Consider the following 27,998-nt stretch of genomic DNA (forward strand, 5'->3'; position numbering starts at 1 on the left):
CTTCATGGCTTTTTGTTCCTACAGCTGTGTTCTCAGTACACTCGTAAAATCCCTCCTAACCTGGAACAGATGGTAGGGCATTTGGTTTTTAGCTGCCTGTGTAATGTCTTCTCTACTAAAAGAAGTCAACTGGAAGCTGCAGGGTTTTGTTTCTCAGTTCTACCTGAGGCTCCTGTTAATTGGTACAGTCACGTGCAATGTTTACTTTTACCTGTAAAGATGGAAAACGTTGAATTGGCAGCAGTGCTGCCTCCTTCCAGTGTCCTTGAGAGGACAAGCACTAACGTACCTGGGGAATTCTTCGGCAAAGATGATGTGCTTTTGAAAATACAAACCTTTTATTTTTTTTAATAGTACACACACAAATTTAAGATGTTCAGTCATGCCAGTATATTTTCTCAGCTGCCTTGAGACTGATTCCAAGGGCAGTTGGGAGCACAAAAAGGATCAGGGCATCCATCAGTGCCAGACAAGATCTGGATGTTTCTGTTTGCAGATCCAGCATCTCCTACACAACTTAACTCTCATCCCACCAGGCAGATGCAACTAAAATAAAACAGAGACACTTTACCAGTGAAACAGTGTTTAATATAGTTAAATTACTTAAATAGATTTCAATTTCCATGGGAAATCATAACTGTATCCATTTTTGCAAGATCCAGAGTAAAGAGTGTGTGAATACCCCTTGAAATGATCATGACACACTGTCAACAATCACAGCTAGAGATACTGGGGACTTGAAATTTCATTGACAACACAACTTCATAAGATGAATCAAAAGTTAAGAAGACTGCAGACTTTTGGAAAGCAGAAAGCAAACCTAAAACCAAGTGTATGGCATGAAGGTAAATGAAACTCAGTGAGGGACAAAGGGGATGGGAGGTGGAGGAGGGGAAAAAGGCATAACAGCATGATGTAACTTAAGTATTTTGCAAACCAGGAAGGATGTAAAGGAGCAAAAGTATAGTACAAGGGCAGACTTGGCAGTTTTACAGAAGTCAATATACTATACTTTTCAGAGATGTTTCCTAGTGGAAGGGAGAAGGAAAGGGGCGTTGCCATTTAAGCTCATGTTTAAATGGCTTAATGCTCAGGTCATGCTTAGCAATAGAGCAAATTAAGACAGATCCATGGATTTTCACTTATTCTCATTGTTGAGTAGGAAAAAGAAATCGCCACCACCATAGTGCAATCATTATGCTGTGAGTACTACAATAATTCTGCCCTGAGAAGAGTGGAAAACAAGTTTATTAAATGTCAAAAGATTGGAGTAATTTTTAGTGCTAGCCAAATTCAATATCAAAACTTTCCCCTCATAGAATATAAAAAATATAGCTTTTTTAAAATTATTTTCTTTTTTTAATAAAATATCAAGGGATTTTTCTTTCATAGTTAGAAAAGGTACATAAATGATAACAGTGAACTATTCAGAAACCCCCCACTAGTGATAAAGATGCCCAACACAGTATCAATGGCACTATTTTAAGGTCGACCACCTCATATACACACTTGTCATCATAATAATTTTTGAAGATCACCTAATTCCTGAAAATTGAAAATCTGTGAATCAGTTTAAATAAGTGCTTACTACAGGAAAGTCAACTCGATGCTGCAGCACATAGTTCCTTGTCATGTCACATGGCAGTTACAACGTCAGACAACTCTCAGATCAGCAGGATTCTATTAAGACCATCTATGAAAAATTATGTTTTTAAAATAAAAGTTCAAATGAGCTTTTTTTCCTTTTCTCATAAGAGCCCCTGGTAATAATTAGAAGATTTGGTTAGAGCTCTTTTTGACATGTTTGATACATCTCAGTAGCTAAAACTCAAAGGTCCCATTTCCAGTGGGAAGCCGCCACCCTCCGCTGGAATGCTGCACGGAACAATTCTGTGACTACCGCGGGTTTTTCCTCTTCTTTGGGGTTGTAGATTTTTCTGGATTTTCATTTTAAAATGCATCTGATTCGGCCTGGAAACTCACCTGTTTGTTGTTGGTTGATTGTATAGTGATAATCTGAAAACTGCCAAGTCTGTGTTCAGAGTATTACACAAAAAAATTACACAAAAGTCTACAGGTTATATACACCTCCCCCCACACCTCGGTGTGGACAGCCTGCCTTCTAATTTATATATAATTTACAAAATATAGAATTTGGTATATCTGTTAGATCTCCATGTTTTCAATATTACAAAATAAAAAATACAAAAAAACCCACAACAAATTTCAGGGGAGTTCCCCCCACAAAGTGTCTCTTGTTTACATCTAGTCTTTCCCCTGTAAACTGATAGATACCAAAGAAGAGCACAGATGACTTTTTAATAAATATGGTTGTAGAGCCATCTTCCTTTATCCTGATCTTCCCCTTCATCAGGTGTGCCAGCCCCACTCAGCAGAGCAGTCATTTAGCCATGGAGAAAAAGGGAAAAGAGTGGGCCAAGGCTATAATGTCTTTTCACACTAAAACATTACCAATGCCCTTCTAAAAGGCCTTTTTGTGTGCTGCAACAGTGGGTGTCAGTTTTGAAAGCCCATTCAAAAAACAGCTAATAAAAGCACAGTGGTACACTTCAAATAGCTGGCAGTATGGGATGGAAATATTATGGGAGTGCAAATCCATTCCAAAATAATGCTTTGTAGTGAATCATACATTCCTTCAACCAAGTAAATGTTGTGTTGCGTCAATAAATACTTAAATAGCTTCTTATGCCATCCTGTGGTAGCAGCCTTTTTAAAAATGCCGAATTCATGTCTTATCTGTGAACTCTGTAGTGCACATCTTTGGTCAACTTAGCACACAGCCAGGAACAACTCCAAGGTGGTTTCTTTCTTTTGCCTTTCTTGATGGGTGGCCAAAGAATTTGCTGATACCAGCTCTAGAGTCATGGGGTGAAATTTCAACTGTGCCGCATGTTCAGCTTCACTGCCAAAAAATGATTCTTCTCCGATTCACAATCCTGGGTAATGCAAAATCCGTCTTTGTGTGGTGCTGCAGTCGGTGCTAACTAATTGGAGGCCCTTCATTTAGAAAGTAGGTGGTCATTTCTCCTTTGCCTTTGACCTTTATGACCCCTCGATACTCCAGCTGGTAGTTGTTGGCTGCTAAAACCTGGTACATGTCCGTGGTTACCTGCAGAATAAACAAGAGTAAAGAGATGCTTGCCTTGTCTTCCACACAGTCTTTCCTTCTGCTTTTGGAGTAATCCATAGACAAAATAAATAGGATCAACGCTTTTGTTCCTAAGTCAATCAATGTTTGCACATCAGTCACTAACTGAAAGGTTGGCACAAGCTGCTGAACAAACACAACCATTAGAATCTGAGAAAGTACAGGTGTCATACACAGTTCACATCTAGGGAAACTGCATTTTTCAAGGAGGTCACTGGATAAAGTGTAACAAATTAGTGACATTTTTCTAAACACACCAGTCAGTTCAGTCTACTCAGATGCATTCATTGTATCACTGGAGTTGCAGTAGGAAAACAGGTCAAACTTACTAAAATGTCCTCAAAAATTACCTAGAAGTTACACAGTGAATGTACAGCTTAGGAGTCAGGGGTTGTTTTATGAAGGAGAAGGTAGTGGGCAATGGGAGAGAACTGACTGAATTAAATACTCTAGCCAGCATCCAAATTGTCTCTTCAGATGCCAGTCAAAAATAATCACTTGTGCTGCAGAACAATAGAAACTTCAAGAGCAGATTTCCTGAGGTATTTATTTATTACAATGTATTTTCTCACCCTTTTTCAGGTGGCTTTACAGACCATCTCGTAGGGAAGCTTAAAGAGTGATGTGTAAGTATCGATCCAGTTAACAGACAGGCAAGGAAACAGCATGGCTTTACATCAGCTGCTCTATTTTTCTAACTCTTCACTATTTTCCCAAGGAATGACATTCTGTTACTGTGGACATTGGCTCAGCAAAAGCAGGACAGTGGAATTGAATCACTCACTGGAAAGGTCACATCTGAAGGCCAAGGAGATGTGTGATTTAAACAATCCTCTTTCTCTGTTGTGTATCCCCCTCCTACTGATGCCTGGACCCTTGCTGGCCTCACGCCACACATGGCACAGTGAGCAGAAAAGTGAATTACAGAAATACATAGCTGAATCAGGCCCTTGGAAAATGAAACCACCACCACCACCACACACAGCTGAGCAGCACATGTGAGCAGGGATCAGTCAGGAGTGCTCAGTGCCAGAGAGGCACACGGGGAAGGAAGCTCAGCTCAGCACTTCTACCCAGAACTAAAGTGCAAGATTTTAAACAAAGGTTGCAATGTTGGTCATGATTAAAAGACAAAACTTGCCGGTACCATCAGCATTCCCTGAGTGGCTTTTCTTTCAGTTCTGTGTAGGTAAATGTATGGAATAAAGGAATAAAATGAAACCAAAATTTCAATTCTAATTAAGTTTCAAAATGTGTAAGTGCCACAGGGCTGGCAGCGTAAGTTTTCAAGGGATTGCCTTACCTGAATCCTGTCAGGCACTCCTGTGCTGTCCATTCTGCTGGCTACATTCACTGTGTTGCCCCAGATGTCGTACTGGGGTTTGCGGGCTCCTATCACCCCAGCTACGACAGGACCAATGTTGAGGCCTGGAAGGAGAGGAGAAGTATGCTCAGATCCATTTGACTGAGGCAGGTTATTTTCCAGACAGTAAAAACCCATCCTGGGGTTCACTGGTTCTAGCTGTGCTTTACCCTGACATGTAAAGCTATGGCCAAACTGTGGGGAGAGAAATGTTAAAATAGAATTTGGCTTCTGTGATCCATTATGCCCAACTGAGCGGCAGCTTGGGCTGGATCTGCTCAATCCAGAGCTATTTTCCAGTGCCAGATAATGAGATAAAGTTTGTTTGCCACCTGGCTAACAAGCCAACTGCTCACTTGAAGTCAGCACATACCTGCTGCAATGCTGAGGGCCTGCAAGGCAGCAGCCCAGAGCCTTCCAGAAGAAACACTACACTTGACATCCTCAAATTTCTTCTCCATCACTTTTTGTTCCCTGACTTGAAAGACAATTTAATGTCAAAGAATGACAGAGCTGGAAGCACAGGGGCAAAAAACAAGCCCAAGGTGAACCACCATGTTAGACCATGCTGTGGTAGGAGCTACGCTGCTTCTAATTCCCCAGGGAGCTTCACTGATGCTGCTATACCTTAAAAAACCACTGTGATGTTTCATAGAGGCTGAAGTGGTCACCAGGCACTTCAGACAATCAACATCACTGTATAGCTAATGTAACATCTGTGTTTTTTACTGTCCATAAAATCCCCACCTCAGAATGACCACTACCTATGTGGAATCCTGGGAGCACAAGGACATTACCTATCTTCATCTGGAAGTTGTTGAATGAATGCTCATTAATGTATTTCATTTGGTCCATTAACCTCATGGCAAAGTCTGCCAGGGCTTTGATGTGTGTCTTCCCTTCCTTGTCGTAAGTGGAGTCGTTGAGGCCTGAGGCAGCCATGTAGGTGCTGCCAATGGTCTTGATCTTCTCCAGCTGCCGGAACTGGTCTTCACTTATTATCTGTGTCACAAGAGCAAAAGAAGCAAATAAACCCTGACAAACACAGGTAGTGGCTGGTAATGTCCATGCCACATGTCCTGCCTTGCTGCAAGCATTACAAAGTAGTGCACAGAGCCACTAGAGAGGGAGAAAGAGGATTAGATATTCAAAGGAGTGACAAGGGAATAGAAGGGATTTCAGTCAGGAAAAAAATAAAACTGAAGACTCCTAAAGTAAGGAGAAATGAACCATGATTTTGATAAACCATCCTCCTTCAGGAGCTCAGCAAAACCCAACTAAACTGGATTCAGTTCACTTCGTTCACCCAGATTTTCTGTGACTTACTTCATCAAAATCAGCAATGATCTCATTGAGCAGCCTCAGACACTCCACCCCTTCATTGTTGGCTTCCAGCTCCACATAAAACTCAGAGAAGTTGCTTATGGAGGCGAACATGACAGCCACACACTCGCAGGACTGGTAGTACAGTTCATCATTGCGCCGCTCCTGAGCCAGGAAATGGGCTGCCACATCCTTCGGCAGAATGTTGTGGAGGAGGCGTCTGTTGTAGGCCTGCAGCTCCTCCATCTCCTCCTTCTCTTCAGTGGCCTAGTTTAGGGGGGAGACAGTGATGCACTTACTTTTTTGGTAGCTGCTCTGGGGAGGGGAAAAAAGCTGAAAATTTACTTGCAGTGGGGGCAGAAATAGAACAGGGCAAACTGCAAAGGAGAGCAGAACCAGAGAGATGCAGGAACTTCTGTTTTGCAGTGGAAAATGTTCCATCTCTTCTTGCACACATGTATGGAAAAGCAGGCAGAGAATAAAGCCAGAATCCAGCATTGTATTTCCGAGCCCTGAACTGGGTAACCACTCAGCTCACCCCTTCCATTGTTTTGCCATTTATAAATGAGGATTACAATGTTTATCTGCTTCCCAAGGAGCTTTAATTAATTGTTGTTTCCTCAGTGCCTTGTACTCAAACCACAACGACCTGTAATTAGAATGATGTCCTGCCACCCAGAAGGTAGGAAATCAAACTAAACCCTGCAGTCCTGCAGCCCCCAGCCATGAGTGCTGGCCAGAGCCCAGGCCTGTCCTGCTTCCTTGGGAATCACATACAGGGCTCCAACATCATGGGACAAGTACTGGAAACACTAACAGTGAACCCAGGGACAGGAGCACAGTGTAGCATTATCCTCACTGTGCTGGTTACCCAGTGCTGCTGCCTGGGGGCTAATGAGGGCTGGACATTGAGCCAGTTCCCACTGCTTAACAGGAAACTGAATGAAAATGCAAATGTGAATCTTTCACACCCTTGAGCACAGCAAAATCACTGAACTCTGGGAAACAATTCAGCAGTGAATATGAGCTTCCTATATTTATAAATTGTGTTACATTACATGTTCCTGCAGCAATAACAGCTCAGTTGCCCAAATCAATTAATCTCAACCTTCAGATCTATATCTCTTTACCATGGGGACCATCTAAGGTATATTTACAAGGAAAAAAGGGGCTGAAGAAAATAACTGGCATGAGATGCACAGAGTATGCAAAGTACCAAAGAAGAGCAGAGCATTATTAGCATGCCCAGTTATAAGCCAGATTCAGATTAAATTCAAAGGCATTTTATCCCACAACTCAATTTGACAGTAAAGAGCTCAGTCATTTTATATTAACACCAAAGACCACACATGATCCTCCCACAGCCAACACCCACTAACCTGAAGTTTCCAGAGGAAATCAAGCCTCGCAGTGGATTCCACTTGCTGGGCATGCAAGTACAATGCCAGGACAAAGACAGTAATGATGACAGGGGTCACAATCTTCAGCGCGACTCGTGTTGTCACTGAGGGGCTGCAGCCAAGGAAAAGCAGAACTTCCCCATTACTGGAAGAACACGGCCCTGCTGCCCCCCACACTTCCCACTTTAAGGCTAACCAGCCTCTCAGGAAAAGGTTTTTTTTTTTCCTTTTCTTTCCCCTCAAAGCCTGTGTTGGTAAAGGGACAAACAGTATCTGCAAAAAGCTGGGATGTTTAGAAACTGGGATGCCAGTTTCTAAAGGAGCACCTGGAAATTGGAAATGTAATCCAACTTCTTAGAAAGGGTTCTCACTGATATAAAGGCCACTCCCCAGAGAATGGCCACACATGCTAAGGGTGACAACACTGATATGCTGTGACAACAGCCCCTCAGAGTGTGTTCATCCTGTCTTCTGCTCTGCCCTAGCTTCTCCAGGTTCCTGAGTCTGGAACTGCTCTAACTCAGGGCTTCTCTAATTAGTCACTTCTTAATGGGCTTTGTCATGTAAGTGCTCTGTAAGCTGAAAAGAGCACTAAGGCACATTCACACCTCCTCTAACAAGCAGGCAAATAAAAACTGTTAAACATGAATTATGGAGTTACACAGTATGAAAATATTTTGATAAAGCCTTTAAATTGTATTATAAATAAGCCCTGAGCTGACATAAGTCCCACAAGAAAGAGCATGCTCTGACAGTAACTATACATACAAAAGGGCAACACTCAGTCCACTCAGGGCATCTGCACTGTGCTGTATCAACCCACAGCACTGCACAAACCCAGACACTGCTGCTGAGTCAATGCACTGATATTGCACCTTGTGAACAGAAAATACCTACCAACAAAAACCTATAAAATATTTCATGCCAAAGTGACTCACCATGAAGATGTATCATTTGCAGAAACACTGAAAAAAAAGCACAAACACAAGGTCAGTGGAGTGTTTGGCTCCCTGCAGCTCTTGCCCTTCTGCACATCACTACACATCACCTCTGCAATGTGGAACCTCTAACACTGTGTGGGGCTACAGCTCTTTTGAAGCAGAAAACTACTAAAAGATGGGAGGGGGAGGAGAAAAACAGGCTTCTGAGCTACACTCAAAACTCCAGAATGATCGTGTGACATGGTTAATGTGGGTAAAATATCTAACAAACATTAAGAGTGAGAGAATAATTTGGGATTTTAATGTCAGTGTGGGATGCTTGGCAAATGCCTGCACATCCATCACTACTTCATTAGGTCAGACTACAAAATTTGACCTAAGGAAGAAAGCTTTGGGCTTTTTTATCTTGTGAGGTATAGCTCTTTTCTTCTTCTTTTATTGTGGCATGGAGATGGTTTAATTCCTTTAACTCTAATCCTGCTCTCTGCTTTTGCACATTCCTCACTGCCAGCTTGTGCCCAGCTGTGGGTACCACACAAAAAGGTACTAAAGGAAGCCCTTTAACACATTCCTGTTACTACTGACAATTCTGCCAAGTACCCACGTGTATCAGAGCTGCTGGGGGAGATGGAGGGTGTGCTTTTGACATTGAAAGCACAGAACTGAGCTTTCTGGTAGGTAGCAGCTGTCTGAACTCCTGATTGATTGATTGCTTAATGCTGCTGGCTTTGTTCTCGAGTGTGGGTGGAGTATTAGGTGGCTGAGAACCATGCACAAGCATCTTTTAAAACACTATCTAAATGGAAGGGAAGAGATGAGTGTTTAAATTACTGTAGTGTCATTGATGCAATTAGAACTTTGCAGGCTAGAGATGTGATACTAGCCTGAGAATGTGACAGCCCTCTAGAGAGCATCTGGCCAGTTTCATGGGGTTAGAGGGAACCTTGCTACACCATCAGACATCTAAATGATCAAAACAGGCAAGGCAACCTAACTGGGGATAACATCAAAAAATAAAATCATAGTGACTCTCAAATCTTGTTTGTTCCAAGATATTTTGTGCAGTTCTGAGCATGGAATTTCTTCTGATCTGGATTTTACAACCCACTGTTGTCTTTCACATAATCTATTGCATGGCTCTTGGCCAGCTCCAGCACTGAACATGTATGCTTGGACACAGGCACAGTTTGGAAAGCCTGGGGACTCCCACATTAAAGGCTGGATCGAGCTGGAGACACTTCCCACATGCAGCATGGTTCCCTTGCTTCCCTAAATCACCACCTGGCCAAGGATGACTGACTGCCCCCCCTTTCACTCTCTCTTATGATGGGAGCATGGCAGACATGACCCTTAGTCCTGAGGCTGCAGCTCACTGTGGGTGTTACACATGCTCTAAAACCTTCATCAGGGACTATGAAGTGCAGCAAACCTAGTATCTACAATAACTTTCTGGATAAGTGAAGATGCCCAGTGCAAGCAGTACGGGTGTTACATTGCTAGGTTGTTCTCCCATGGAACAGACATTTCCAGTAGCAGATGGTTCTTTAATTACTGGAAGGGAACACAGAGAGAAGCTTGCTAACTACACTCCTGCTCAAGTGAAGTGCACATTTTTAGCAGGAATGGCAGTTCATTTCAGAGACAGCTCCCATAGGACCAGAGCATCTCACTTTTCCCAGCCACAGTGGCAAGGACAGACAGCTGGAACAGAGATGATGGGTTTGATGAACAAATCACAGGGCAAAGCTCTTTGGGCTTCCCTGCGCAGGAGCTCAGTTTAGAAGATCACATTGGCCCATCCCAGATTTAAACCAATGCATTTGTTTTACCTTCTGCACATGAAAAAGGTAACACATGTGCATGATACCCTGTGCATCCTGTTACACTCCATGCCACACGCTGGTGTGGCTGCAGTCAAGTCTAGCAACTCCCAACGTGCTGCAATCAGCCTTTCAGCTGCCTGCATGCTGGGCTGGTTTGTACACAGAAGTGTGAAGAGACATCTGCATCACTTCTAATTAGTCAGAGTACCACAGTGGCTGCAGAGCAGACACTAATTATGTAGCTACAATGGGCACCCAATTAAAGCAGTATGAGGTCATGGTGGCTTTTCTGTTTTTTTAGTATCAGCTGGACAATAATGTCCATCTCTGAACTCTGTGCTACATGCTGAGCTCCTATTTTCTACAACACACAATTGGCCTTCCAGACACTGGGGCAATAAATAGACATCCATGGAGCTCTTTGGACAAAAAAAAAATGTCCTGGATTCCACTGGAATCCACTGGAATAGAGCTGAATTTCTTCCTAGCTGGTGCAGTGCTGTGTTTTGGATTAAGTATGAGAATGGTGTTGATAACATGCTGATGTATTAGCTGTTGCTAAGTAGTGTTTATACTAAGTCAAGGACTTCTCAGCTCCTCAAGAACCCCAGCGAGCAGGCTGGAGGGACACAAGATGTTGGGAGGGGACACATCCAGGACAGCTGACCCCAACTGGCTAAAGGAATATTCCATACCATATGGCATCATGCTCAGTATGGGAACTGGGGGGAAATCTGGCCACGGGCTGCTGCTCAGGAACTGGCTGGGCATTGGCTGGCAAGTGGTGAGCAATTGTACTGTGCATCATTTGTTTTGTCAATTCTAATTAAATTATTATTATTACTATTATTACTTTCTCTCTTTTCTATCCCATTAAATTGTCCTTATCTCAACCCATGAGTTTTCTCACTTTTCCCCTTCCAATTCTCTCCCCCATTCCAGCACGGGGCAGTGAGTGCCTGTGTGGGGCTGAGCTGCAGCTGGGGCTGAACCACCACACAAATCCCATTTAGGGAGAGATAATACAGCACCACTGAAAGCTATTTCTGGGAAAACATGCTAACCTTCTCCACTTTATTACTGACATTCTGATTGTGAAGTGATGTAAATTATACTTCCAAGTGCTGTAATTTTGCTTAGTGCTTGAATTACAAGAATGAAATTATATTTGAGATATAAAATGCTTTTATTTCACTAATTGTGTCATAAAACACTAAATAGCTTCTGCTGATGGAACACCTAATATCTGGAAAAAAGGAAGAAAACCTCATTCTCCCTATGTCTCCCCACAGAAAGCTCCATGGGGTTTCCTACCTAATTTCAATCACTTGAGTTAACAAAATAATTTAAGTGATTACTGCCAATGGCAGAAAAAGCTACACTTCCATTAACTGGCAATGCCAGCAAAAGCTGTATATCCATTAATTATTACTGGGCACTCGGGAACACTGAAATCATGGAATAGTCACGTGAAGGAGAGGAGTAACCAGATGCATTGGGATTGAAGGGCTGATGGTTAATGATGGCTTGAAGGGCTGATGGTTTATGGCCATCCTGAAATTTGAGCAACTACAGAAGGTATTCCATAACACACTGGGAAGGGCCATGGGAGTCTTCTCAAACACCCTCCTGTCCGAGGCAGGAACAACCACAGCTATCAGCCTTGACAAATAGTTCACCTAAATAGGCATAATTTGATTCACTCACCTTTAAATACAATTGTTGCCTACAAGGGGAAGTCATCAAAACAGGGAGTTAACACAACAATGCAATTCCCAGCAAGAAACAAAACTTGTGGAGGAGGACAGGCTTGTGGGTGTGCCAAACTTCCCTCCCTGGTGTGGGGACCTCCAGGAGATGGGGAACCACCACAGCAGTGGAAGAGGCTGCCACCAGGATTTATGTATGACCTGATGACAAGCCAGCTTTTTTAAGTAAAAGGGCAACTGTCCACTCCCACTGGGCCCAGACCCTTCTGCTGGGAATTGTGCTGAGCCCAGCTGTGATACTGGCTTTTCTAACAAGGACGTATGTCCGGCAGCAACTGGCAGGAGATCACTGATAACATCAAGCACCACCATTTCACCACCCCAGGCTGGGTTTGATTGTGGTGGCTCACATCACATCTCTGAGCCAGGTCAAGTTTGTTGGAGGATTTTTTTTTTATATATATATTTTTTTTTTTTTTTTTTTTTTTCATATTTGAGAAATGACATTTCTATATTGGGAGTGTAATACCAGAATTAAGAATGACTAACTACAGCTCCCCATTTCTGGAAAAAAGGAAATACAGATCCACTCTGATTCCAGTTATATTCTGTTATTAATAGATAGTTCATTAGTCAAGTCCCACATTAAAAAGATCTTAAAGGGAACTGTATTCTTCAGAAGTGGAGAGCAGCACTGGCAAAGCTTTAGCTTCCAGCCATGCCTTCTCTGGTATCCTGCACTTCCCTTGCTAGCACCACAGCCTTGGCACTCCCATCCATCTAATGCCACACTGAAATCACCATGTGAAAGAAACCAGGTGAAGATTTCAGAAGTGAAAGGTCACTTACTAGGTGTTGGCTGTAACCAGGAGATCTGCATTGTCAAAAAGGTTGACCCCTGGCACTTCCACAATGAGAACATATATAAATTCAATGATTAACATAAGGATCAATTTTCCAATACAGCTGATCTGAAGGAACACAGAGCAGGCCAGGAGACTCAATAAGACACTGTAGGTAAAGTACTGTATAAAGACAAAAATGGGAAAAAAAGCCAGAAGAGAGATGAATATCAGCTGGATAAATCAAAACTGAAAACAAAGGAAACTAAACACAGGCTAGAAAGGGATTGGTAGCTATGTAGCTGAGTTGACCAAACTTATAAACCTAGTGCTGCCTGTGGAATTCTCCCATGCTACAGAAATTGAAACTGAATGGATGAAGAGGAAAACTGTGGCATTTTTCTCCAGGCATTATGTGCTTCACTCTCAAGAGACTCAGGCCTCACAGCCGGACACTCCAGGTTGTGATGTAGCCTTTCCCTGGACACAGTTATTAAGCTAGCAAAAAGAATCACCCAGTTATGCTGGATTAAGTCGTGCTTTAAGGCCAAATTCTAGACTCAAATTTGCATATCTGTACAACAAATAGCACCAAGGCAACTCACACTCTTGGACAGATGCCCACTTGAGGCCAGTGGGGAAGGACAAATGTCCCCATGCCCATCCCATAATAATTTTTCCAGCCAGCAGCTGCAGAGGTGCACATGTGTGGCTGTAGAGCACCTCTGGCACACCTGGGTGGTGCAGCAGCAGCTCCTGCCAGGCCGGGAGCAGGGTGTTCAGTGTGCCACTGCTTCTCTGCAGACTGTGGGTGCCATTTATGGCTTCTGGGAAAGGTAGCAGGGATGCAAAACTGAGAGAGGCATGTTACCCAGCACACCACCTTCCTGCTATCAAATCTGTGAAGATCTGTGCTTCCACTGTGTCTGGACATGCCTATTTCTGGCAAAAACCCCATATCATGTGCCCGAGGCAATCCATCCTTTCACTTAAAAGCAAGCCCTAGTAGAAGTAGAAATATGCTTATGTTCTGATCTCATGTATTAATAGTCTGATATGTTAAATTAGAGAAAACAACTTTTACAGCTTTTACTCGACTCCTCAGTCTTGACTGAGGGGTAGGATGCCATTGTGGCATCCTGTCCTGTGTGGACACAGGGAGCAACAGGCAGCACCTGTAGCAGATCCAGCATGTGCCTTGCAGAGTGCTGGCAAGGCACTCCTCACTTCTCAGCCCAATGAACAGAAGGACCTGGCTCAAGGCTGCCAGAGCAACCTCAGTATGCAAATTGGTTATTCCTCATTGCTTAAAATTCCTCTCTGTCCTGGGCCAGCACTTCCTACAAATTCATGGTGGGCACAGACTGCTTCTAGATCTCCACTGTGCCAGGTTCTGCTCCTGGGTCTTTCTGCAGATACACTAAAGCCTCTGCAAGGTTCAAAGGTGCAGTAATGGTGGTCTCAGGAACCTCACTGAATATGTTCAGTAGGATACCAAGACTTTCAGTAGCACCCTGGACATCTGGATGGTAACAGATCCACTATAAATCTGTCAGGTCCCCATAAACCCAGATGACCTTGACATAAATTCTACCTCTATCCTAGACAAAGTTGTTTTTCCTTTTCAATTTCCAGTAAACAACACATGTAACAGCCGTGACCTAAAAACTCAGAGAAATGCCTTGAATAGCTATGAAAAAAGATTATTTTTTTTCCTTTGTAAAGTAATCTACCAGTGTAAAAAACATATTTGTGCTGGTTTGCGTTGTGGGTTTGCTTTGGGTTTTTTTCCATTAGAAGCATTTTAATTTTTTCTAAACGAGATGTCCTGAAGACACAGGAATTACATTGCAAATTGAAACAGACCACTGCCTGGGCTGCTGCCCTGTTGAGGCCAGACCTACCATACCTTGGGAAAGAATATATAAACCAAGTTTGTCATCAGGATGTAAAACAATGGAGGGAAGCATCAAATCTATGACTAGACACTGATTTTCAGATAGAACTGAGCACCCACAAACTCCTTTGAAATGACTTGCAGCTCTGCATGCCATTAAACACCTCATGGAGAGGGACATTTCCCCTGCTACAGGCAGGATCCAACTATTTTAAAAGCATAGTAATTATTCAGGCCTGAAGGAACTTAAACATTAATGTGGATCCATGATAATAACTTCAGGCACTGAAGTCTGTGTGTAGTAGCCTGTGTCAGTCCTGTAATGTCAGTCAAGAACAACCTTGCTTTCCTTGGAATCACTGAGATTTATCACACAGGTTTTATAGCCTTTTTCAGACTGACCTCTGAAACCCATTTTTCCCAAGCAATACCTCTGGAAAGTTGCAGTTGGGCAAAGGACTGTCACAGAATCCCTGCAAGGTGCCCAGGCTGTAGTTGAAAGTCAGGTTGCTGATAAGGCATATGTCCACCCGGTCAGGAGTGATGTTGTATTCAGCAGCCATGCAGCTGGCAAGATCCACAGTGCTGCACATGAACTGGAAAACAAATATGGTATTAAGCTCCACAGCACAGACAAAGAGAAGAAAACAAAATAGTTTATATCAGTTTAAAAGCCCCCTGGAAATAGCTGTAGTAATGTGCAAAATATGCAACATAAAATCATCAGCTTATGTTTTCCTGCATGTACAGTAGCTATGGTTTTTCTCCCCCAAAATATTAATTAACAAATTCCAGGCCCCAGAGAACAACCCATCACTCTCTGAGCCCTAACTCAGCAGTGGTGTTTGGAATCACAGCCAGACCACCCCAGTCCCAAAAGTGCAACTGGAAGCAGAGTCGAGCTGACCTCTGCACTCGGAGCAGGAGCAGCACTGTGCAGGGCTGGCACAAAGCTCGAGGAACACTTACATCCCACTCAGTATGGTGGGAGTTAACACATCAGCCTCGTGCCAGCCCTTCCCGCAGGGATACGCATCAGGCTGGCTCCTGCACTTGGAGCAGAAGCATTTAAAGAATCACGAAAGGACCTGGGCACAAATCAGTGCCAGGCATATAATGGGCTCTAAGGATGAAGCTGCTGAGTTCCCATTTCTCTCCTGTGCCCAAAAAGCAAAGGGCTTTTTGGGCACAAAAAGCAAAGGACCGACCTCAGGTGCTGTCAGTCCTAGGCAGGATGATGTTAAATTCAGCGGTTTTAAGGGTCACAATGCTGCAGAGCTCCAGTAAGAAAACAATGCAGAACTGAATGGATCAAAAGGAAATAATGGACATACCATGTTGACAAAGGCAGACAGAAAAACCAGGATAATGGCAAAGACTCCAACTAAGGTACTATTGGTCCTGGACTGTACAATCTTCTTAGAAAGAGTCTGGAGAGGAACTGGGAAAAGCTGCATGAGAGAAAAAAAAATCAGACACATAAAATCCTTGTTTGTTTTACAGATTACAACCTGCATTTGAGCTGCCTGCATCCTTTCTCACGGGTCTGTGTGGATGCTGCTGGAGGATGGTGATGGGGGATGGCAGCTGTGGGACAAGGGTGAGCAGAGACGTGACTGCCTCATGGCAGCAGGCCCAGCTGGCTCTCCAAATCTACTTAGCCCTTCCTAATGGGAGCGATGGCTCCCGAGCCCAGATAGCATGGCTTGCAGGGCTGTGCTCATCCTGTCGTGAGAAGCAAACCACGAGCCATCTGTAACTGAAATAGCCAGGAGCTTGAGCCTGGAAATTACTGGAGCAAAAATTTGAAAAGGCAGAAATGAAAATACACGTCATGTCCCTTTGATCACCAAGGCGTATCGCAGGACTCTCTGGTGCCATTTCAGACACAGACTGTTAAACAGCCCAGGCAAGCCCTGATCTGTCAGACCCTCGGCAAAAGGCGCTGCGGAGATCAGCTGGCCCGGGCTGCTCTGTGGCTCTTGGAGATAAAAATACCGACGGGTGAGGGCAATCAGGGAGCTGCCAGCTGCCCCAGTGACTCGGTGCTGCCAGGGCCAGGAGCTCCCTGCTGCTGGCTGTGGCCTGCGAGCCGCGCTGCGGGTGCGGCACCGCATCCCGGCTGGAAATGTCCCTGCGCTAGAGCAGAGTGTGAGCCGGTGCCCTTCGCAGCCTGGGTCACCCCTGAGGCCTCTCTGCATCGTGCTGGCTGCAAGAGCCTCCAGGAGACGGCCAAGGCAGCCCTGTCCCTCCATGTGCCACCGCTGTGCCACTGGGAGCTCAGGGCTGGAGCAGCAATGCCAGGAAACCCTTGCGCACTGACAGCTGCCACAGGGACTGTCCTCCCACAGTGCCCTGCCCCTCCACACCCCCATGCCAGGGCACAGGGGCTCTGCCCAGGGCTGCCAAAGCCTTCTCCAGAGCCCAGCTCTCCCTTCCTTTACTCACTGCATGAATAACCAAGCCACTAGAGGGTATTTTTAGAGACACAAAGAAACAGCAGCACAGCGCCATGGCACTGCAATTTAACTATGACTAATGTTTCTATTAAAAGTCTTGCTTTTCCCTTTTATCCTTCACTCTTACATCTTCGGATATGCAACATTTTGTCAGGGCTGTGCTTCCCACACAGCAGCCCTACAGTGTAATTACCGAGTGTTGCAGCGGCCAAGGCGCTGATTAGCTGGTGACTTTTTACAGAGGCAGGGAGAGCTTGTGGCAAGAGTTTTGAAAGAGTAGATTTCACCTGCTACCAGCACATGCTCCAGGTGAAAGGAGAGGACAAGGCTCTGTAGGGGACTGGAGAAAAGGGGAAAGTGGGGTTGTAACTTATTTGCACCGAATGAGGATTGACTGAAATACACTGGAAGCTTATGCAATCCTTCAGGCTCAGTGGCAGCCACTATAAAACAAAGGAAAACACCTTTCTCTCAGAAATAAACCCTGATGACATAGAAATCCTTAGCTTTGTTGATAAGCCATGAGCCAAAATATCTCTTTGCCCTACCACGTCCTGCTGCTTCCACACTGATGTCAGCTAGCAGACCCCTACTAGGGACATGGAAAATCCAATGGGGCTTTCCTCTGCTCTAGCCCCTGTAGGATTTGGAAGGAGAAGGAGGATCTGTACTGCATTTAGACAGTTTTCTCACTAGACTGGAGCTGGACAGGTTTTACTGCCACCTCTTTGTTTATACCTCAAGGCCAAGCTCCATGAAGGTATTCATCCGACCTCCATCTGTAATCTCTGGGAAATCAAGCACCTAAATAAAACTTTGGAGTTTTTTGTTGTGGATCTTGGCTAAAGCTCCTGCTGCCAACAATCCCAAAAAAGCCTGACTTTGAATCAAGCCTGAGATATCAAGCAAAGCGATCAGTGGAAGACACTTAAATTGTAATGAAAACATGTTTTCTTTGTATTAATCTTGGTTCTCATTACTTTGCAAACTAGGAAAAATTTTAGGTCAGTAAACAAGTACAGCTGGGGAAAGTCCTGAGGAAGAAAGAAATGCCAAAACCCCTAGGAGGTCAGGGCTGCAGTTGAGAGTGCAACAACACAGTCTTGCCATGCATCTGAGGAACCTCTGCCTCATGAGGACTCGTGAGGGCCCTGTCACATAAGTCACACTCTCCCCATTTCACAGAGGCAGGTGGAGACCAGAAACACCTGCAGCTTGAAGGACTTCTATGATAGACATGGGGAGCCTCAGGTCTGACAGCTCAGCTCCATTCTTGCAGTGCTTCCTCCATAAAAACATCCCCCACTCAGGGGTATAGCACAAACAGAAAAAAAAGAAGATTACTTTCCTTCCCATTCATGAAAAATCAAGAATAAGACCTCTTCTGTCCTTGTAAAAGGAGCAGAATAGCAGGACATTACAGTACAGTGAAAATCCAAGCAGCACTGCTGTTTGGCCCACTGGCTTGTACTGCCCAAAGTGACACCCAAATCCTGCCTGGGTGAAGAACAGGAGATCTGATGAAATGGCACCTCCCAGCTTGCATGTGCACGTCTGAGAAGGGGCTGAGAGAAAGGATGTGATCCATTTGGGCAGCTGACATCCATGTTTGGGCAGCCACACAAGAGTGAGGCCACTCATCAGCACTCTTGAAATCCCCACGCAAAGAAAAATAAGTACAATGGGGAAAAAAGAAAATTGGATTGTCCAGTTGATTCCAGTTCACTCTGAATTGAAATGCATAAGTGCAGGTGAAGAAAGGGCACTGCTGTGCAGGTGAAAAGGTGAAAAGTTTAGAAAGTGATCCAACAAGCAGTATGTTGCACTGAAAATAATCCATAACCTCCAGTCATTTGCATGACAAAATTACTCTAAATAAAGCCCTTTCTTTGGAACAACAGCTGATCTAGGACAGAAGAGAAATATTTCTTCTTTTTTTCTTCTTAACTTCTAGTGTGGGTATGCAAAACTTAGATAATTGCTGTTATGTTGTAAGATGAGGTCTTTAAGGTCTGATTTTTCAATTTGTAATAAAAGCCTTTGAGTCATTTTGAAGTACATTAAGATGCTTCTGGAGTAAAAGACAACATCTCCAGGCAACTTGATGTTGCAAGTCCATTTATGTAACTTATTTCACAGTGATTTATTAGTCTATTAAAAAAGTACCGTTTTCAGAGGGTTTTATTTTTTCTGATCAAGACAAAAACCCCAAATGCTTTAGGTGTATCTAGACCAGCTTTAGGAAGTCAAGAAAGTGACAGGCAAGCTACACCTATGTAGAGCTACAGAAAAGCTTATTTTCTCATAAAAACTTGAAATTTCTCTCCTATGAGCTCCCAGAACCATGCAATAAATTGAATTCCACACAGCAGTGTAAATACCAGAAGTTAAAGGATTTTAAGAAAAAAACACAAACTTGATAAGTTAGTAGCAAAACAGATGTCTGTCAGCAGAGTATTTGAGAAGGGACCCTGTTCCCATGACCTTAGGCTCTACTGGGAAGGGACACCACCTCACAGTGGCCAAGTCTTCGTGGAGCATCAAAGCAAAGAACTGGAACTCTTGTTTATTACAGCTGAAGAAACTTGGAAAGCCAAGCTGGCTGTGCTAGCAGCTCCAGGATCAACTTCTAGTCCGTGGAGAATTTTATAGTGGAAGATAATAATGACAGGGAAAGAAAATAAAACATGATCAAGCTGTTCAGAAAGAGCCTGCTGGCCACTGTCAAAGCCAGAGATGGAGAGGCCAAAACAGGGAGAGAAAATCTCACATGAAAGTTGGAAAGAGGAAGAAAAAAGAGACACTTATCATGTAACAGCACAGCAAACAGGCAAAAGTTATGCTTACACTGATGTCCTGGGGTGGACACCTGCTTTCCAGCTTTGTGTGGAACAAACTGCTGGTATTTAAAACACATGCTCTCCTCTCCCACATCTGAGAGTGAAACAAAGCAAACAATGCTGACATCCCTGTCTTCAGGGATTTCATCTGAAGGATCTGTAAAATTGCATTCCTTCTGCAGGTGTGTAAAAGTGTTTCCTGGAGCAATGTGGAGTATAGAAATAAAGTAACACCCCTTATCTAAGGGCTGGGTAAACCCATTGCTTAAAAATCAAAGACTTGAAACACCAAGATCCTGGATGACAGAAGTGGGCTGCAACCATTAGGAGCTGCTGCCATCAGACATGGAGCTGACAAGCTAGAAGTATCTGTTCCCTGAACAAGCCATCTCATAGTCAGGTGCTGTCAGCAGAGGCTAATTTGGAGCACTAAGAGGGGTAATAGAAAAGGAACTGGAGCTAGAAGGCACACTATTTTCATTATTTGCAATCTCTGCACAGAAGCCACACTGGATGATACATGAGCATTATACACGAGCATGTTGTGGGGATGAAAACTCACTGCTGGAAATGTCAGGGGCTTCAGAAAATCCCATTCAATTCTGATGTTATTCTGAATTCCCTCTGATGTCTTGTGCATCCAGAGCCTATCCACTGAGGCAAAGCCAGCCTACAAACAGTTGCTGGCACCAATGAACAGACCTCTTTTACAGCAATTTGGAAGATCGAGGCAAAGAAAGAAAGAATGAAATCTGCCTGCCATCCCAGGGACATAAAAGTCCCGTGTGCCTTTAAAATTAATCAGTAACTAAGATCAGTAATAATTTTAACTAAAAAGCCCAAACTGAAACCAGAGGATTTGAATGATGACAGAAGAATCGAGTGCTGCTGTCAGTATGGGGAAGTGGCCTGTAAATGCCAGTGAGTGACAAATGGAACCTGGCTGGCTGCAAGTCAGGCAGCTCGGGAGCTCCAGGCCTGGCCCAGCTCTCGTCCCAGCAGAACCAGTGAGTTGGGGTGGCCCTGCTTGGCTGGCAAAGTGCTGGGATGGTGCTGCCAGAGAACTGCAGTGCCGGGAGGCAGCACAGCTCAGCACCAAATTCCCAAGTTCTCTGTGGCTGTGACCAAAATCTTGTCACATTGGTGGTTAATTAACTTCTAATCACATTAACTGCTGATACCAGGTAACAAATGGATGACTTCAATGGAAGCATCCTTAAGTGCAATGGGCACACCAAGTACAACCAGGCATCTGTGGGTACCATTCCCCAGCTCAAGGCACCCAAGCCTTCCTATCAGCAGTGTTCTTTCTGACTACTTCCAGCTGCTGGTAAACAAGCAAGACTAATGGGATGCTGCACTTACAAACTAGGCTCCCTTTGACGTTGTCATAAGGCCAAAGGAAACCCTGTGAGTGGGTAGTTAAGTTCAAATAGAACTTGAAGCTTCTTTCACTGGGAACAGTTTGTAACTCTTATTATATGAGAAGGCAAAGTTTAATTTCCAAATCTAACTTCAAAAAAATCAAAAAGACATGTAAGGTGCAAGTCTGTCAAGAGCACCCACATTCAACTGTTGAAAATGGCACAGAGAAGGTAATTAGAGTGAGACAAGTCATCTGCCTGACATTATCCATTATCCCACTGTTTCATCTGCAGGAAACATAATGCTACTGAGCTATTTTATTCCAGGCACTGAGGAACAAAGTTGAGCTTGGGCTAAGGAACCTGAATCTGAACATGTTCCATGTTCAGACACTTCTAGACTAGAAGGATCCCTAAAACTGAAACACATCAATGTTTTTAACAGGAATACCTTTAAGTGAAATAGATGAGCACAGCACCCTTCCCACAGTGCTCACTGCCAATTTACCACAGGCTGACAAGAAGAATTAATATGTTTTTGGACTTCACACAATGTATTTCTTTTCTGATCAAAGCCAGCTAGCTACAAGAAAGAGCCCAGCAAATGTCTGGAAGCTCTGTAGACTCATCTGAGAAAGGCTGATAAAATTCTATATGTTTATAGCTTTTACTTCCCTCCAGGACATTTTTCCTTGATGATACTCTGCTTCTGATTATCTGCCTACCCAAACACACATATGCAGCAGGGGTCAGTACACAGGCAACTCTGCAGAAAGTTTACAGGGAAGAAATGAATGGTCAGGGTTTGGTTCCACATTGGAAAATGTGCTCTTCTTATATCAATATGAGAGTGTCTGCAGGGGACTTAACAGACATGCAGATCCACAGAGTGATTACTTCTTGCTGAGCTACAGAGATGCCAACCCTAACAGCTGTTTGCAGCTCATTCTGCCTATCAAAGGCTTTTTCTATAACCCTTATCACATAGTGTGGAAAGGATGGCTAACAAAAACACACTCTGTTAGCTGAAGAAGCAGATTGCTGATCTGGTTATCTTAGGCAGAGGACTACAAAGAAACCACAGTACTCACCTTTACACAGGAGTAAATGACTGAAACAAACACCACTGTGGTCAGGATCAGGAAACAGGTCAAGTAAAAACCCAGCATAAATGTAGAGCTGAAATCAAGGAAAGGTTTGGTTGGTTTTGTCTTTGTTTTTTAAATGCACACTGTATAGAACAGCTACAGCTCTGCTCTCCAGAACACATTTGTACAAGCTATGACACACTGCACAGGCTTTCCAATTAGGATAGCAGTAGGAGACACGAGGTGCCTGGAATACCAACAGACACTCTGGCCTATTTAGAATTATTCGGACAGGCAGCAGAACAGAGAATGCTGCATCTTTTACAGCAATCACCTTCCTGCTGGGGTGACAGAGGTGGAACAGAAAAACACTCCATGCACTAGAGGAGGTGACAGAACAACTTCTTGTGGCAGTCAGCCCCCAGTTGACTCTGGGCAGGGCATCCTTGGGAAGGAAGGCAGGCTGAGTGCTGAAGTGCAGCTGGGTGGGAACAATCTCAGTGGGAATCTCACCTGTCTTGCACAGGGGGTGTCTGTGCAGCACCACTCTGTGCTCTGCCTCGTGCATGAGGTGGGAGCAACCACAGCCTAAGTGTAGTCAGGGATAACAGCCTTCTCTTGGCCAGCTTGAGAGGTTCCTGCTTCTCCCAGCTTTGAAGTACAAAGAGGATTCCAGGGCCAACTTTGTACTGTGAATTTTCATCTGTTTTCCTCATGAACATATTCAACACCAATTTCCTGGTGATTGGTCTTAGTGTGACAGGATAGGCCCCCTCCCAGGAGTCAGCCTTGTTCATAATCTAAAGGAAGTATTGTGATGTGACATTGAGGGCAACAACACCAAAGCCAGCTGGTCTCTGTGTTCTCTCATGACTGGTAAGATAATTGTACTTGCTAATTCACTGTTTGAGCCTTTTTTGAAATTCTTAAAGCTATTCCTCTTTATCATAATAAATTGACACTGACATTCTGTCTCTGGTTTCAAATTCCGATTCCACGGTGTGTCTTTCATGAAGCTCTGATGGTGACATACACACACCTGTGATTTCAGTTGGTGTTTAACTGCTACCTTCAATAAAAGACCAAAGCTATCCAATTGAAATATAAGCAAAAACAAAGCAAAAGGTAAAGAGAAGTGTATCTGATCTGCAGTTTACTCTTGAACCAAATCACCTTCCAGACAGGCCAGGCTGACTAAGGACACTTCAGCACTTGCAGAAAGAAAACCCCAAATAAACAACCACCCTCCTCATGGGCAGCATAGAAGGAGACTGAACAGCACAACATTTACACCACACTGCCATAAGGGATCCTGTGTAATACAAAGGAGGCAGCCATATGGTTGCCACATATCAGAAATTGTCAAGTTGTCATTTAAATGTTAAACTGGGTTTTATGGAAACAGCATAGTGGCTGCTTAGGGAGTTTGATGAGCAACACAAGGCTGGTAGAGGGCCTCTGCAGGTGTGAAGTTATGACAGCAATATCCACAAATCCAAAGTGTAAGCCCCTGTTAAATTAGCTACTCTCAGAGAACATTTCTGGATGTAATTAACAATGCATTAATTGCTGGGAATTATCTAGTTCCAATTTTGAGCCTCTTTCAGCATCAGTTGCAGTTTCCCCAAGCAGACCTGTCTGTTTACACAGTGCATTTGTCCTGATGTTATTTTGCTGATTCAGTCCTTCTGTGAGCACTCCTGCCTGGGAGAGCGAACGACAAACATCAGACTACGTGTTATTTCTGTGCTCCTCCAAATATCTGATCTGAACACTACAAACCAACCTCTACTCAAAAAAGATCTGTGGTGGGAACAGACATAGAAAACAGTTGTAATGGCATAAAATAGTGCCGGAGCTCTCTTTAGGCACAATTTTTTGTCTTCTTGTAAGGAAGATAAATTTGGAGAATTTTCAGAGCTTCTGTGATCTTATTCTTCAGTTTAAAAATGACTAACCCCATATTTATTTCCAACACAGCATTGCTCAGTGAATGGTGTATTATTGCTAGTAAACCAGAGCATAGGAAATACCCACATGCTGTAATTTTAAGTGACTTTTAAAGAACTCTTTGAGAAGACGTCCCATTTCTGCAGAGCTCACTGCTGGAAAAGATTTAGTGGGTTGAGCTGTGCCTTGCAGACAAAGCTGCAGACCACTGCAGTGGGCCAAGAGCACCCTGCCCCACAGCCCTGAGGAGCTTATGCCATTCTTGCCTGGGGAAAGAAATGACTTCAACCCTTAAATCTGGAGTGAGCCACAAGCTCAGGCATGTGCAGCTCAACCTCCTCTCTACCTCTCTTCTTGTCCAGCTGCTCTGAGTCCAGAAGAATAAATGTATGAGAGATTATGCCTCATTTGCTAAGCAGACCCTGAGACCTCAGTGCTCTGAGCAATGAGGCTGTGGTGGGTTTTCACCTCCCTGTCCCACTGCGTTAAGAGGACAGCCCAGCCTTGTGCTGTGAGCGTGTGCTGTGCCTTGGTAGGCAATCCTTCCTACTCAGTGATATTTGTTTTCACAGGCTTATAAATGTGCTGAACTGAATTTCCTAAGATGAAGGTAAATTATAAGAGAAATCACATCAAGAAAACAGAAATCCTCCCATGCCAGAGAGGAGGTTTTAATCTGCACTAGAAATGGTTGAAAACAATAAGCACCATGCATCACTTGAGCATGAATTATTTAAGGATTTTTCTCTTTCCCTTGTGTTCTGAATTTTCAGGAAAAAGAAACAAAGAAAAGTAGGCTGGAATAGAGGAGGGGAGCAGATGGGAGCAAAGGGATGAAAGGGTACTCACTGTGGCACGATTATGATTTGAACAAAGCAGATGAAGAGGAAGACTAGGGAGGCACAAGCCACATAGGCTCCAAACCTGTCATCCACCTGCTTGGAGTACTGCAAAAAAACACAGTTATGTTAGTGGGAAATTTGGCTGGCTGCCTTGCTCCACAAAAACTTCTTACTTGGCTTTTGTCTAGGTCCTTGGAAAGCAGTGCTGGCAGGAAACAACATTCCCAACTCCCCTTCTCCCTCAGGCAATCTGTAAGGGCTTGAACGGGCCCAGAGGCCAGGGAAGAAACCCACAGAGCTGGGTGAAGAGAGAATTCATCAACTGCCCCTTGCACGAGAGGAACAGAAATGGGTTAATTGAGACCAAGATTCTAGGTCGCTGCCATCAGACCTGAACTTCTTCCATGGACAGTTTCCTCCAAGAGGGACAAATGCTGCTAATGAGAAAACCTTGAATTTGGTGCAGATGACTTGACTTGTTCTAATGACAGAGCAGGGCTGCTGAGGTTTCACACAGTCACTCCTTCCTGCTTGTCAAAGAATCGGCCACGTGGCAGCTGCATCCGATTCCCAAAGATGCTTTATTTAGCTTGAAGCTCGGTTCTCAGTGTTTGAACCACAAAATAAAAGGTGCTCTGAACAGGTGAGCTGCTAATTTCCCCGGCAGTTTTCAGCAATAAAATTGAGGAGGAGGAGTGGGACGGAAATTACATGCTCAAGCTTTTATCCAGTCCCACACTGATTCATTGAACAGCTGTAAATCCTGAAAAGCTCTGCTTTTGTAATAGGTAGTCATTCTTGTCAAGGAAAGACTGTTTCTAAATAAAATTATAAAATAATTAGTGCAAACTTAGGAAGTTTTTTCCATTGAATAATGAGTTTAACCCAAAGACCATTCAAGCATCCTAAGGATCTGCTTGAATAAAAAAATTGAAGCAAAAAAAGATTACTTTCTTTGTGCAATTGCATCCACCATTTCTTATGGTACCTTTAATAATGTCATCCAGGTACCATTAGACTAGAAAATTTAACTTTGCAGCCATCTAGAGCTGATGGTAGCTGATTGTTTCTACGATACAGTCACGGAAATGATCTTTGCCTTACAGCAATATCTGAAACCAAATCAGAAAGAAATCAACTTCTCATGAGCTTTAGGTCTGTTACTCCACTTTCTCACATTTGTGGGATAGAGAACTATTTATTGCTTAAAATGGGCTCCCAAGAATATCCAGAGTACAGATTGCATCCCAATGAACCCTAACAGTATCTGGGGCTCTTTGGGGGGGGCAAAGGGCAGGGAAAAGTCCCTCCAGAGATGTTTCAGAGCTTAGGTAGGCTGAAGTGGGTTTCTCCAATGATTTGAAGGAGATAAGGTGTGTGACTACAATCTCAGTTTAGAGTCTCAGAGAAACAATCTGGTTTATTCTGAATTCCCTTTACTGCTTATCACTGCATATTCATGTGTGTCTGATAGAAACGGCTTCATTTTCCTGGCCAGTGCTCTCTTCAGATGACAATGATTTTTTCAGGACAAGTTATATTAAGGTTTCCATGAAGGAGCATGAATTTTTTAAGATCACAACCCCACCTCCAGCACCAAACCATAGCTTGAACCCTAGATATAAAAGCCTGACCTTCTGCAGGAGAATTAAAACTCTTAACAAGCCTTCCTGATGCAGTGCAATGGTTTTAGGACAAGGTTACCTTTTTCTCCAAGTCAGGCTCCCTGAATGTTAAGAGGAATTTGCGCACGTGCTCAGAGCGTAACCGATCGATGCTTCTGGCGTCGATGGCCCGGCCCAGAAACTCGTCCACTTCATCCTCTGGGTTCATGCTCTCCTGGGTACTCCTGAGGATGTCATGAAAAGGGAGCATAAGAGCACAAGATAATTTCTGCCTCTGCACCGTGTGTTATCACTGCAGTGTATAATGAGCTGGAGGTTAATGGCATTTTGCTTATGGCAGCTTCAATTGGGAAAGGGACTGGGAGCAGAGAGGGGAGTGATAGCAGCTCTAGAGCTCACTGCCAGTCCTGAGTCATTATTACAAGCCTTCTATTTATTTGCCCTTTTTCTATACATCTGTTTCCTCGCACCCAGGTCTCATTTCCATCCCTCATTCTCTAAAATCACTGGGCAGCCTCCTTCCCCTTGTCCTCTGACTTATTCTTCCCTGCACTGCTGCAGCTGTTAATTCCTGCACTGAAAAAATTATTTATTCTTCCAGTCATATTTCTTCCTTTCTAATCACAATTTCTGTAAATCTTACTCTGAAAAATTCAAAACTTGAACAATTCTCCCTTTTTGAGAAAAAAATGGTCTACAGAACAAACATGTGGCCTGACTCTCCTTCACAGTTACTTAGGAGCATAGAACATAAAACAGAAATAAAATTTTGTTTACAAGATATTTACTTAAGGAAAGGTTGCAAAAGAAAAAGGCAGCAGAAGAAAAAAATACAAATTAGATTTTGCTTTCTAAATACGTGGAACAATATTATAATCTTTTGTATCACTGTTTTGCTGAATCTCTGCTATAGCTTCAAAAAAATGAAATTGATTTTGAAAAACTGTTGAGAAAAAATAACACTGTAAATTTAATTTTCCTGAGGCATTTTGCACTGAGGATCAGGAAACCTGAAGCACCTCCCCAGATTCTAGTTATTTTTAAAATCTAACAGTTTTTTAATGACTTGATGCTGCCACTTTAATGGTCTGCCCTCAAACAGCCATAGGCAGAAATTAAAAGCTAATCCTGAAGTGCTGTTTTTCTGCTCTGCTTGCATGATTGCTCAGGTTATCCCCAGGGTTTGCCAATAGTTACCCACTGAAATATGCCCCTCCCTTGCACTGGGGTATATTCCAGCACATAACTATTTCTGTGTGCAAACCCCATGGTGGCACAGCAACTTAGGGCTCATGTTGTGTGACCCTCAGTTTAGGCACTCTGGAGGAAAAATCCTAGGGTCTGACAGGCATGATGAAAAGCT

The 27,998-nt window shown here is 43.6% G+C and overlaps 1 protein-coding gene across 1 annotated transcript in view; it reads right to left on the reverse strand.

The window, feature by feature from the left end:
- Positions 1 to 566: 566 nt before the first annotated feature.
- The window catches only part of ADCY5 (adenylate cyclase 5), a 204,341-nt gene continuing 176,909 nt past the window's right edge, over positions 567 to 27,998 (reverse strand). Inside the window, exons 10-21 of the mRNA XM_023931292.2 lie at positions 26,715 to 26,859; positions 25,018 to 25,115; positions 22,222 to 22,309; positions 15,802 to 15,918; positions 14,899 to 15,063; positions 12,578 to 12,753; positions 8,194 to 8,220; positions 7,235 to 7,367; positions 5,859 to 6,122; positions 5,330 to 5,534; positions 4,473 to 4,597; positions 567 to 3,130 (exon numbers count right to left, since the gene is read on the reverse strand). Coding sequence (XP_023787060.1) covers positions 3,002 to 3,130; positions 4,473 to 4,597; positions 5,330 to 5,534; positions 5,859 to 6,122; positions 7,235 to 7,367; positions 8,194 to 8,220; positions 12,578 to 12,753; positions 14,899 to 15,063; positions 15,802 to 15,918; positions 22,222 to 22,309; positions 25,018 to 25,115; positions 26,715 to 26,859 — 1,672 coding nt within the window. The 3' untranslated portion in view covers positions 567 to 3,001. The remainder of the gene's footprint in view (positions 3,131 to 4,472; positions 4,598 to 5,329; positions 5,535 to 5,858; positions 6,123 to 7,234; positions 7,368 to 8,193; positions 8,221 to 12,577; positions 12,754 to 14,898; positions 15,064 to 15,801; positions 15,919 to 22,221; positions 22,310 to 25,017; positions 25,116 to 26,714; positions 26,860 to 27,998) is intronic.

Source organism: Cyanistes caeruleus, chromosome 7 (genome assembly GCF_971803275.1).
Source record: "Cyanistes caeruleus chromosome 7, bCyaCae1.hap1.1, whole genome shotgun sequence".
Taxonomy (NCBI): Eukaryota; Metazoa; Chordata; class Aves; order Passeriformes; family Paridae; genus Cyanistes; species Cyanistes caeruleus.